Genomic DNA, 13,411 nt, shown 5'->3' on the forward strand with positions numbered 1-13,411 from the left:
TTCACTAACAGTGTTTGCACAGAGGGGCAGGAGCCACCTCAAAGAACTGGTTTAGCAAAAGGTCTAGAAGGTCAAAGTAAATCATAAGACTGCATGGGAACAACTTGAAATCTTCGGAGGTCTGTGGGATTACTACTAACAGTGTGCAACTCTACAGGGAAAAGTGAAAGTGTTAGTATCACTTTTCACTTTTTTTTACTAGTTTTTGCAAATGAGAGAAAATAGAGATTACATTAAAATGCAAAGGATGTTAGAAGAGGAAGGAACCTTATTACCCTTATAAAGATGACCATATATTCTGGCTTCTCTAGGACAGTCTTATTTTATATCTTTTTACAGAGTTATTATTAATAGCACCCCATTCCATTCTCAAAAATCTCCTAATTAAACGATGTTACACAGTTATGATATATATAATAAAATGCCCTCATTTTACCAATAGAATAAAAAGTGTGTTTCTCCCTGACCTGGGCATGCAGTTTGAATGTACAACCAACTCTTGAATCCCCAGGCCACTGCCTTGTTCACTTTACCGTGCTACCCTCTCAATGTAAAAGGTTGAGAGTTGGATAGAAATAGACATATGGAAGCTGTAGATTTCACTAAAGGGCAATAAAATGACATCACTACATTTGAGCTGCCCAAGACATTGAAACTTCAGACAAGGAAGCAATGATTTGAATGTGCAAATTGTAGTCTACTATTATCTCCACCACATGAGAAAAAGTCCGTTACCCTCCACATCTGCTCCAGGTCTATTGTTAGTGGTACACAGTAGTTGGACAGCTAGGGGCTTCCCTTCTCAGCTCTAGGTCTATTGTTAGCGGTACACAGTAGGTGGACAGCTAGGGGCTTCCCTCCTCAGCTCTAGGTCTATTGTTAGCGGCACACAGTAAGTGGACAGCTAGGGGCTTCCCTCCTCAGCTCTGGCACAGCGTGACCACCGCATTTCCAGGCTCCACACACTCTTTCTTGCACTCATAAATTAAGTCCTAGAGTTGGAATTAACTTGCCACTTTAAGAATTTTTCAGTTTAGAACTGAGGACAGTAATAAATAAGTTACATCATTTTATCTGTGTTCCTTAGAAAATAAAATAGGTAATAATTTTCTCTTGATTGATCTTACCAACTAATATATATTTTAATTATTTCAAATTGTGTGAGAGTATAAAAAGTTATTTTTAAATCACAAGCCTGGTTTCCAAGAAGCTAGAATTCTAACCAAATAAATTTGTTAATGGTAGTAAAACCATTTTATTTCCAATTGAAAATAAGAAATAGTTTATTTAAAAAGTTAAAAATATATGAAGAGAAGTCTGCATATTAAAGAATATTTCTTGAACTTTCTAATATAGATGATATATCATACCCATTAAATTACCAAACTAGTTCCAAAATGCTCATAAACACTGCTAAACAATCTGTAAAATAATATTTTACAGAGAGCTTTACATAGTAGCAACTGACAACAAATCACTCTTTTAAAAAAGCTTACTTGATTTAATAATATAAACCAAGTCACAGATCATTTCTAATGTAACTCTATGTTGAGCCTTTACCACAAAAGGGAAATATTTGTTTCTCTTTAAGAAATCCTTGAAGAAATTGTTAAAGCTTTAACAATGTATTTTTATTGACACATATTCTGACAAATTTTTATAATAACTTAAAAGAATAAATGAGGATGATATGTGTGTATGTGTGTGTATAAACACACATATATAGCTGGACTAATCATTAATTTAATTTAATATCTTTTTCTAAGAAAGGTAGAGTGCCTGCTACATGAAACTAAAGTTAAATAATAATTTATAAGTAATTACTGTGCCTTAGGAATTTATGCTAATTATTTTAATAGACAAACACGGATTCATTATCATAAATTAACAAGTTATGCATACGTAAAACTGTTTTCTATTGCATTTGCATGGATTTAACTACTAATAAACTCTGTCAACTATTTTTCTGGTCAACAACATATGCAAGATTCTTGGTAAGGTTAAGTACATAGCCTGTAATTACAAAATAAAAGTCAGGGAACCGGTCCACATGAAACAAACCCACTTATTTTCACTACCTCTTTCATCTGTCAAGCTAAAACGAGTAACCAAAAAGCTCTTCAATTAATATGATTATAAAGTTAGAAACTATCATAACAGAAAAATATATGGTGACATAAATAAGAGTATGTTAGCTAAATACATAGCATCCCTTCATGTCATTTTATGTTTGTACAATGATTTTGCACTAGATTAGGAAATAATGAGTCATAGTAATTCAACAAAAAAACAGAGACTGTTAAAGAAACAAATATTTCCCTTTATTTGATTATATTACATCTATTCTTGAACATTCTAAATAATTAAAATTCTCAATTTACAGGCTTCTATTATGCTATTTAACTGAAAGCCAGCCAGCAAATAGCAACATATATTGGAAAGTTTACTTGTGGAAAGTAATTTCCATGCCAACTCAACTTAGTAGAGTAAAACAATAGATTCAGAAGGATCAGCATCTGAGAATCAGAATGGTAACATTCAATAGCATTGTATCAATAGTGAGTTTGCCTTACTCCTTCGCCAGCTGTACACTGGTAGGCTTTGCTCCAATAGGTATTCCATATTTGTGCAAAGTGTTAACCAAAATCTCCCTCATGTCGTCGTTGTAGGAATCGAAGTCAAACACATTCCTAACCACACTGGAGAGACCTTCGGTGGGAAATTTCTGCATTAAAAAATAAAATCCTTTATTATGTATGTGATAAAATACATGCTATAAAGATTTACAAAACTGATAGAACAATAATGATCCAATGAACTTACAGCCTTGTCTGATAACCAGACAGATATATATATATATATATATATATATATATATATATATATATATAAATATATATATATATTTTCTCCTAATGTTTATTCTGATGACTTAAGATTTTCCTTCTTAAATAAATATTAGAATCTGAGGGGAAAAATTCCATCTGTCAAATATTAAATCATGTTAGATCAAATGTTAGATCTTGACTTCCACTGCTTTCTGAAATCTACGGATTTTAAAATGAATACCATATTGAACAAACCAAAAAATACTATTTAAACAAAGTGGAGCATTCAATCTCTATGCAGAAGTATTTAGAGAAGTCAAAGGTCTATGAATAAATGGAAAAAATAACAAAAGAAGAAAAGACGGAAAGAAGGACATAAAAGTACAGGGCACAGAGAAATAAGGAACGGCAGAGAGACAAGGACTACTAACAGCTAAATTCACGCTAATGTACATTTACACTAGTTGTGTCTCTGGGCCCTTTTCTAGTTCTGTCTTTTAAGTGCTGGGATATGAGCTAGACTTAACCTAATTTTATAGGCAGAATAGGCCTTCTATATTCCTTTGTAGGTTTTCCTTTGAGGGTTGGGGATAGGACAAAGATCAAGAGTCATTAGGTTATGACTGTTAGCTTAAAGACAATTATTTGTTATAAATAGAAGTTATAGCGACTTTTGTTTTCTTTAGCAAGGCAGATTACACAGGATACATAGCTACAAGGAATTTAATTCTCCTGTTCATTTATTCTGTCTCATAAAACTTTCTTTTAGCATTTATAGGTATATAATCAATACTGTTAGTTCCTAGTTTTTCTATCCCCAAATCTTTTGTTTTCACTTAGATACTATGTGCTTACTGTATGAAGTTAAATAGCAATCAAGTTGTCCTGCTGTTTTACTCCCTCATTCCCTTCTCTCCTGAAAATCCTCCTTTCCTGGCTCCTCGTAATGGCCATGGAATAGAACTTCACCAACTCAAAGCTTCGCCAAATTCAATTCAAAGAATAAATATAAAATGCCCATTGGTATTCCAGATTTAAAATCTAGATTATGAACACTTCATATTATATCATCTGAATCAGTAAAACATTTACAGAAATCGAAAGATTTGGTATAAATTAAACAGTCTAAAAAACAAAATTAATAGCTTCTTTTAAACCTTTATGCACAGATGTTTGCCATACCTGTAAGTGCTTGACTATGTTGACAACTTCTCTGGTAGAATAAGGGTAGTTAATAATTCCCTGGTCAGCTAAACTCCTCAGCTCTCCGAAGGCAGCCACAAGCTTCTGAAGGACAGGCTCAGGCACATTTGGTCCATACTGCCTGAGCATCTCGAGCTCTGAGTGGGGCTTGGGATTATCAACTGCATGGCAGCTAAAAATATCACCTACAGAAAAAAAAAAATCACATTCAGCATGCAATAAGTCCATTATAATGCCATAGGAAATACGCACCAGTTGTTTAAACAGCCACTGGTTGCTCACAAAAGCACTTCTATTTTTAAATGTGTAAAACTGTACAGATAGCCCATCCAACAACAGGACGACATAGAGAAGACAGCGTAAGACTAAGGTTAAAGGAAACTGAGTGACGTGTGGTTTATTCTGCAGAGATTTATGTCTGTTTAAAAAACTAAATAGCACTTGAGTACAATCTCATTGGGAGATATTCAAATATAAAGAGCAAAAGAGAGAAACCCCTGTATGTTTCTGCTAATTCCACTTGTTTGCCCACAGGCAGCCCTGGTTAAGATTCAGTGCATTTATTATTTAATATTTTTTAAATGCACACATGCACAGTTTGGGGGATATTCCTTTTCCATTTATTGGAAAATAATCTTCATATGGTTTAAGATTGCATTTTCAACTTTAACATATGTTGAGTAGCTTGAGAAATTCTACACCTCTCATTTATATGCATGCTTTATGTATACTAAAATAGGGGAAATCAGTATCATCACTCTAAATAATTTATATCTTGTGCAGATTGCTAGAATATACTTTAAGTTAGTTTTGGAAAAGTAAACATGCAGAGGCAATGTCTAAATTAGGATCAAGAAAAGGAAATGTAGAAACAAAATATTCCATCTGTAATTTAGGCAATTGAGAATATACTAGAAAAAATATAATCTATGCTCAAGAGAGATTACATTCTCACACTACAAGTTCATATAATTCAACTGATTCATAATCCAGGAGACCCAGGACAAAGGGAAGTTAAAGTAAATAAAAGTGCATTATTTAATGTATTCATTTTAAAAAGTGCATTATTTAATATATTCATTTTAAATTCATCTAGTTCTTACTCTGAATGAGAAACCACTTGAGCCATTGTTTTAACATTAGTAATATATTCATAAAAGCAATAGAATAAAATGCAAGCCATGATAGCTTCAAACTTGTATTTCATAGACTAAATCCGTTAAATACAAACATGAAGAAAAATTGGCTTTTGCCAATTTTTTTTTGCTGAAAATCAAATGTAACACTAATATAAAGCTATAATTACCCCTCACTCATTCATTTATCAAATAATTACTAACTGTCTTTCATGTGCCAAGTACTACTCTAGGTATTTATATAATCAGTGATCAAAAATCCCTGTACTCGCCCTGGCCGGTTGGCTCAGCAGTAGAGCGTCGGCCTAGCGTGCGGAGGACCCGGGTTCGATTCCCGGCCAGGGCACACAGGAGAAGCGCCCATTTGCTTCTCCACCCCTCCGCCACGCTTTCCTCTCTGTCTCTCTCTTCCCCTCCCGCAGCCAAGGCTCCACTGGAGCAAAGATGGCCCGGGCGCTGGGGATGGCTCTGTGGCCTCTGCCTCAGGCGCTAGAGTGGCTCTGGTCGCAACATGGCGATGCCCAGGATGGGCAGAGCATTGCCCACTGGTGGGCAGAGCGTCGCCCCATGGTGGGCGGGCCGGGTGGATCCCGGTCGGGCGCATGCGGGAGTCTGTCTGACTGTCTCTCCCTGTTTCCAGCTTCAGAAAAATGCAAAAAAAAAAAAAAAAAAAAAAAAAAATCCCTGTACTCATGGAGTTTATATTCTGGTATAAGAAGAGAAGAAACAATAAATATAAATGTTAGAAATTGTATGTTTCAAAGAAAAAAGAAAAAGAAAATCATGCATCAGAAACTGTGATGGCGGGAAGTCAGTCAGGCAGGACCACGTGCCTGAAAATGCAGACCCCAGGGCAACAGTGTTCCAGGAGGGCATCCAGCTAATGCAGAGACGCCGAGGCAAACCTAACCGGGCACGTTCCAGGACGAGGCAGGAAAGCAGCAGGGCTGGGAGAGACTGAGTGATGGGGAGAGCAGATTAGGAAATGAGGTCAGAGAGAAAAATTCTATGCGTGTACCAGCACAGGCATGTACACATATCCCTATTGCCTTCTGCTTTTTTATTAATTCAAAAGGTAAAACTACCATACCCACTGTTCTGATATTGTATTTTGAGGTTATTTTTTAATTGGCATAGGTAAACTTATCCCATTCTTTTTTTAAAAAGCAGCTGCATAGTATTCTATTGTGTGGATATTATAGAATTGTTTTTTTATTTTATTTAGAAAATTAACTTTAACAGGGTGATATCAATCCATAAGAGTACATAGGTTTCAGGTGAATATTTATAGCATTTGCACTGTTGATTATGTTGTACACCCATCACCCAAAGTCAAATCATTTTCTGTCACCTTATATTTGTCCCTCTTTACACCTTCTTCTCCCCCCCCCCCCATTCATTCAAGTCTCCTCCTCTCCCCCACGTTCTCTTTCCCCTGGTAACCACTTCACTTTTATCTTTGTCTGTAAATCTCAGTTTTATATCCCACCTATGTCTGAACTCATACAGTTCTGATATACTCGTTTAATGATTATATAATGATTTACTCAATATAATGTTCTAAAGGTCCACCCATGTTGTCATAAATGTCACTATGTCATCATTTCTTATGGCTGAGTGGCATTCCATTGCATATGTGCACTACATCTTCTTTATCCAATCCTCTATCGAGGGACACTTTGGTTGTTTCCATATCTTGGCCACTGTGAATAATAGTGCAGTGAACATGGGGGTGCATGTATCTTTACATATCAATATCAATGTTTTCAAGTTTTGGAGGTAGATACCCAGTAAAGGGATGGCTGGGTCACATGGTAATTCTATTCTTAATTTTTTGAGGAACCACCATATTTTTTTCCATAATGGTTGTACTAATTTGCATACCCACCAGTAGTGAATGAGGGTTCCTTTTTCTTCACAGCGTCTCCAACACTTATTATCTGTCTTGTTGATAATAGCAAATCTAACTGGTGTGAGGTGGTATTTCATTGTAGTTTTGATTTGCATTTTTCTAATAGCTAGTGAAGATGAGCATCTTTTCATATATCTGTTGGCCATTTGTATGTCCTCTTGGGAGAAGTGTCTGTTCAGGTCCTCTCCCCATTTTTTAATTGGATTGCTTGCTTGTTTGTTGCTGAGCTTTGTGAGTTCTTTATATATTTTGGATATTAACCCCTTATCGGAGATGTTGTTTGCAAATATCATCTCCCATTTAGTTGGCTGCTTATTTGTTTTGTTCTCAGTTTCTTTTGCTGTGCAGTTTTTTTAGTTTGACATAGTAACATTCATTTATTTGTGCCTTTACTTCCCTTGCCTTTGGGGTCAAATTCATAAATTGTTCTATATGGTCATGGTCTATGAGTTTAGTACCTATGTTTTCTTTTATGTAATTTAGTTTCAGGTCTTATATTTAGGTCTTTGACCCACTGTTAATTAATTTTTTGTGCAGGAGGACAAACTGTACTCAAGTTTCATTCTTTTGCATGTACTTTTCCAATTTTCCCAGCAGCATTTGCTGAAGAAGCTTTCTTTTCTCCATTGTGTGTTTCTGGCTCCTTTGTCAAAGATGATTTGTCCATAAATATGTGGTTTTATTCCTGGGCTCTCAATTCTGTTCCATTGGTCTGTATGTCTGTTTTTCTGCCAATATCATTCTGCTTGAATATCATGGCTCTGTAGTATAATTTGAAGTCAGGTAGTGTGATATCTCTGGCTTCATTCTTTTTCGTCAGTATTGTGCTGGCTATTCAGATTGTTTTATGGTTCCATACAAACCTGGTCATTTTTTGTTCTATTTCTTTAAAAAAATGACATTGGGATTTTGATAGGGATTGCATTAAATTTGTATATTGCTTTGGGTAAAATGGCCTTTTTAACTATGTTGATTCCTCTAATACATGAACATGGAATATTTTTCCATTTCATTGTGTCTTTTTCTATTTCTCTCAATAACGTTTTGTAGTTTTCAGTATATAGGTACTTCATGTCCTTTGTTAAGTTTATTCCTACTTTACATTTTGTTGTTGCAATTGTAAAAGGAATTGTTTTCTTGAGTTCATTTTCCAACGTTTCATCATTGGCATATAGAAAAGCAGTAGACTTTTGTACACTGATTTTGTATCCTACGACTTTACTGTATTGGTTTACTGTTTCTAATAGTTTTTTGGTGGAGTCCTTGGGGTTTTCTATATACAGAGTAATATTATTTGCATTCAGTGATACTTTTACTTCTTCTTTCCCAATATGAATGAATGCTTTTTATTTCTTTCTCTTGCCTGATCGCTCTGGCTAAAACTACCAGAACTATGTTTTATTTTGTTTTGTTTTTTACAGAGACAGAGAGAGAGTCAGAGAGAGGGATAGATAGGGACAGATAGACATGAACAGAGAGAGATGAGAAGCATCAATCATTAGTTTTTCATTGCGACACCTTAGTTGTTCATTGATTGCTTTCTCATATGTGCCTTGACCGCGGATCTTCAGCAGACCGAGTAACCCCTTGCTCCAACCAGCGACCTTGGGTCCAAGCTGGTGAGCTTTTGCTCAAACCAGATGAGGCCACGCTCAAGCTCGCGACCTCAGGGTCTCGAACCTGGGTCCTCTGCATCCCAGTCCGACACTCTATCCACTACGCCACCGCCTGGTCAGGCCAGAACTATGTTAAATAAGAATGGAGAGAGGGGGCAGCCTTGTCTCATTCCTGATTTTAGAGGAAAAGCCTTCATTTTTTCATCATTTAGGATAATAATAGCTGATGGTTTGTCATATATAACCTTTATTACGTTAAGGTTCTTTCTTTTTATTCCGATCTTATTGAGTGTTTTAAACATAAATGGAGGTTGCATCTTATTGAATGCCTTTTCTGCATCTATTGATAGGATCATATAATTTTTGTTCTTTGTTTTGTTGGCATGGTGTATTATGTTGATTGATTTCCATATGTTGACCCATCCTTGTGCTCCTAGAATGAGTTCCATTTGATTGTGATGTATTATTTTTTAACGTTTTGCTGTATTTGATTTGCTAGTATTTGTTTAGGATTTTTGTATCTGTATTCATCAGACATATGGGTTTGTAGTTTTCTCTTTTTGTGTTCTCCTTGCCAGGTTTTGGTATCAAGGTTATGTTGGCCTCATAAAATATGTTGGGGAGTATTGTTTCTTCTATTTTTTGGAAAACTTTGAGAAGGATAGGTACCAAATCTTCTTCGAATATTTGGTAGATTCACTAGTGCAACCAACTAATCCTGGACTTCTGTTTTGGGGGAGGTTTTTGATAGTTGTTTCTATTTCCTCCCCCCTTATAGGTTTATTTAGGTTTTCCACTTCTTCGTGGCTCAGTCTAGGAAGATTGTATAGTTCTAGGAATTTATCCATTTCCTCTAGGTTTTTTAATTTGGTAGCATATAATCTTTCATAATATTTTACTATGGTCTTTTTGTATATCTATGATGTCTCCTCTTGCACTTCAGATTTTGTTTATATGAGTCCATCCTCTTTTTTTTTCCTAGTGAGTCTAGCCAGTGGTTTGTTGATATTATTGATCTATTCATGAACCAGCTCTTTGTTATATTATTTTTTTCTATAGTTGTTTTGTTCTCTGTTTCATTTAGTTCTGCTCTAATTTTTACTATTGCCTTCTTCTGCTGACTTTGGGTTTCCTTTGTTCGTCTCTTTCTAGTTCCTTAAGGTGTGTTAGGTTGTTTACTTGGGATCTCACTTGTTTCTTGATACAAGCCTGTAATAATATACACTTCCCTCTTATTGCTGCTTTCATTGCATCCCAGAAATTTTGATATGTTGTCATTTTCATTTGTCTGTATATATCTTTTTGTTGTTCTTTTTCTGTTTTTTGTGAAAGAGACAGAGAGACAGAGAGAGGGACAGACAGACAGGAAGGGAGAGAGGTGAGAAACATCAATTCTTTGTTGTGGATCCTTAGTCTCCTCAGTTGTTCATTGATTGCTTTTTCATATGTGCCTAGACTGAGGGGCTACAACAGAGTGAGTGACCCCTTGCTCAAGCCAGAAACCATGGGGTCATGTCTATGATACCATGATAAAGCCAGCGACCTTGTGCTTAAGCTGGTGAGCCTGCGCTCAAGTCAGATGAGCCCACACTCAAGCTGGTGACCTTGAGGTTTCAAATCTGGGTCCTCTGAATCCCAGTCCGACACTCTATCTATCCACTGTGCCATCACCTGGTCAGGTTGTATATATCTTTTGATCTCTGCTTTTATTTCTTCATTAACCCAGTAATTTTTTAGAAGTATGTTGTTTAATTTCCACATTTTTGTGGGTTTCTTTACTTCCTTTTTACAGTTGAACTCTAATTTCAAAGCCTCAGGGTCAGAAAATATGCTTGGCATAATTTCAATCTTCCTAAATTTGTTGATGTTAGTTTTATGGCCCAACATATGGTCTATACTTGAGAAGGTTCCATGCACACTGGGGAATATATAATCTGACGTTTTGAAACGAAATGTCCTATATACGTCTAATATGTCCATTTGGTCCAGAGTGTTATTTAAGACTCATATTTCTTTATTGGTTTTCTGTTTGGATGATCTATCTAAAGCTGTCAATGATGTGTTGAAGTCTCCAAGTATGATTGTGTTTTTGTTTGCTTCTATTTTTAGAATAGTTAGTAGATGTGTTATATATTTTGGTGCTCCCTGGTTTGGTGCATATATAAAAAAAAAAAAAAAAAAAAGAAGTGTTATGTCTTCTTGTTACAATGTCCCCTTTATCATTATGAAATGTCCGTCTTTGTCTCTGGTTATCTTTGTTGTCCTGAAGTCAGCATTGTCAGTTATGAGTATGGCTACACCTATTTTTCTTTGGATATTATTTGTTTGGTGAATTATTTTCCAACCTTTCCCTTTGAATCAATTTTTGTCCTTGCAGCTTAGAAGTGTCTCTTGAAGGCAGCATATGGTTGGGTTTTGCTTTTTGAGCCAATCTGCTATGTTGTGCCTCTTTATTGGTAAGTTCAGTCCGTTTATATTTAGCGTAATTATTGACACTTGAGGATTTCCTAGAGCCATTTTATGTTTTGTTTTCTGGTGGCTCTGTGTCTTGTTTGGTTCTTCTCTTTTTTGTTTCTGTCAGTTGTTTTTGTTTGGTGATATTCCATAATTATTTCCCATTTCTTCTTTTTTAAGCTGTGTGTTTCAGTAGTGGCTTTTTTGTGGGTGGTTACCATTAGGTTAAGAAAAAAAAGTTCATAAGTACAACAGTCCTTTGTCATATGAGTGCTTCTGCACTCCATCCTCCTTTGCTACTGCAGATCTTTATCCTTTCCCCTTTTATGTTATTATTGTCACAGATTATCCTTATTTTTATTGTGAACTTGTTGGAGCTTTTACTTGTAGTTTTCATTTGTTTTGTTCTTTGTGCCTGGTCGAATAACCCCCTTGAGTATTTCCTCAGGAGGGGTTTTCTGGTGATAAATTCCCTCAGCTTCTGTATATCTGTAAAAGTTTTTATTTTTCCTTCATATCTGAAGTATAACTTCAATGGATATAGTATTCTTGGCTGGTAACTCCTCTTTCAGTGCTTTGAATGTTTTGGTCCACTCTCTACTGGCTTGTAGAGTTTCTGCTTAGAAGTCTGATGATATCCTAATGGGTTTTCCTTTATATGTTATGGTCTTGTCTTCCCTAGCTGCCTTGAGGATTTTGTTTATTGTTTATTTTTGACAATTTTATTACAATGTGCTTTGGAGTACATCTGGTTGGGTTGCAGTAACTCAGCATTCTGTCTGCTTCTTGGATTCAAGGCTCTCTTTCCATAGGTTTGGGAAATTCTCATCAATTATTTGTTAGAATAGGTTCTCCATTTCCTTCTCCCTCTCTTCTTCTTCTGATATACCCATTATTCTTATATTACTCTTTCTGATGAAATCAGACAATTCTTGTAGAGTTCTCTGTTTTTTTAATTCATGAGTCTCTCTCCTCTTCTCCCTGTAGCATCTTGATGCCTATCTTTGATGTCAATAATTCTTTCATTTATCTGGCTTGTTCTATTAGCTAAACTTGCTACTTCAGCCTTAAATTTACATATTGAGTTCTTCATCTGTTTTTAAAGTTTCAATCTCCTTGATGAGGTATTCATTTTGTTCATTAATTTGTTTTCTGAGTTCATTAGGTTGCCTATTGGTGTCTTCTTGCATCTTGTTGAGTATTTTCAGGGCTTCAATTTAGAATTCTCTATCATTTAACTCCAAGGCTTCTGTATGACTGATATTTTTTTTCTGGAGATTTTTCATTTTCTTTCTGAAATACATCTCTGTCTTGTGTAGCCATAGTATTCAATTTCTTCTTTCTTGATGGCATTTGAGAGTGGGATTGTTAAGGACCCTAACAAAAACACAACCAAAAATATTGAAAAATTAAAAATAATACAACAAAAAATATAAAAATTAAAAAAAATTGTTGACAAGAAGAAAAACCACAGGAAAAAAGGTCAAAAGTAAAGAAAAAATAAAATAAACACCCACAAAAATTAAATATAAAAAAACAACAAAATTCAGAAATGAAAGAGAAAAAAGAATGAGAAAAAAAAGAAAAAAAGGATAAAAGGGGGGAAAAAAGGAAAATTAAATTTCAGTTTTGAGGTTTCTTCTAGCAGGTGTCACTGTATTACAACTTTTAGCCTATGAAGTTCCTGAGCTGTCTGGCTGAGATGTGGCTGTCACAATGATGTAAGCGGGGCCCCAGTCACGTTGGTGGGTGGAGTGTGTTGTGAGGGCTTTATGGCTCTAACAATTGCAATCTCAGGCTTCCAGGCGCTCTTTCCCACATCTCAACAGAACTGGGGATTGGAGTTGGAGCATCTCTGTTTTCAGAGAGAGAGAGAGAGAGTGGCTCTGAAGAACTAGCTGTGGGGTTTGTCTGGGCTACTGTCTGTACCATGAGGTGAGAGAGGTGGGATGTGGGAAGCTGGGGGCCACACATTAGCTTTCTCTGTCTCCGCTGAGTGCAGGGTGCAGACAGACCATGGGAACAATGGCTATGACCCTGCATTTTGGCCATTTTGGTTTATTTCCTCCTCTGTCCCCCTGTCTCACTGCTCCTCCCAGCAGAAGGAGACCCAGTCACTCCAAGTTTCCCTCTCTGTACCCCGCAGACAAAATCCAGAGAGCCCAAGCTTCCCTCCTCCCCGAAGTCCAGCAGAGAAAACAACCCCAGTAACTCCAGGTTTGTCTCCTCTCCAGAGCCCACCACAAGTGCATTTTATCTTCT

At 36.0% G+C, this 13,411-nt stretch overlaps 1 protein-coding gene across 2 annotated transcripts in view; it reads right to left on the reverse strand.

The window, feature by feature from the left end:
• VWA8 (von Willebrand factor A domain containing 8) overlaps positions 1 to 13,411 on the reverse strand; it is a 376,366-nt gene that overhangs the window by 151,987 nt on the left and 210,968 nt on the right. For both annotated transcript variants that reach the window (XM_066380832.1, XM_066380831.1), the window contains exons 25-26: positions 4,011 to 4,216; positions 2,574 to 2,725 (exon numbers count right to left, since the gene is read on the reverse strand). In XM_066380832.1, coding sequence (XP_066236929.1) covers positions 2,574 to 2,725; positions 4,011 to 4,216 — 358 coding nt within the window. The remainder of the gene's footprint in view (positions 1 to 2,573; positions 2,726 to 4,010; positions 4,217 to 13,411) is intronic.

Source organism: Saccopteryx leptura, chromosome 4 (genome assembly GCF_036850995.1).
Source record: "Saccopteryx leptura isolate mSacLep1 chromosome 4, mSacLep1_pri_phased_curated, whole genome shotgun sequence".
Taxonomy (NCBI): Eukaryota; Metazoa; Chordata; class Mammalia; order Chiroptera; family Emballonuridae; genus Saccopteryx; species Saccopteryx leptura.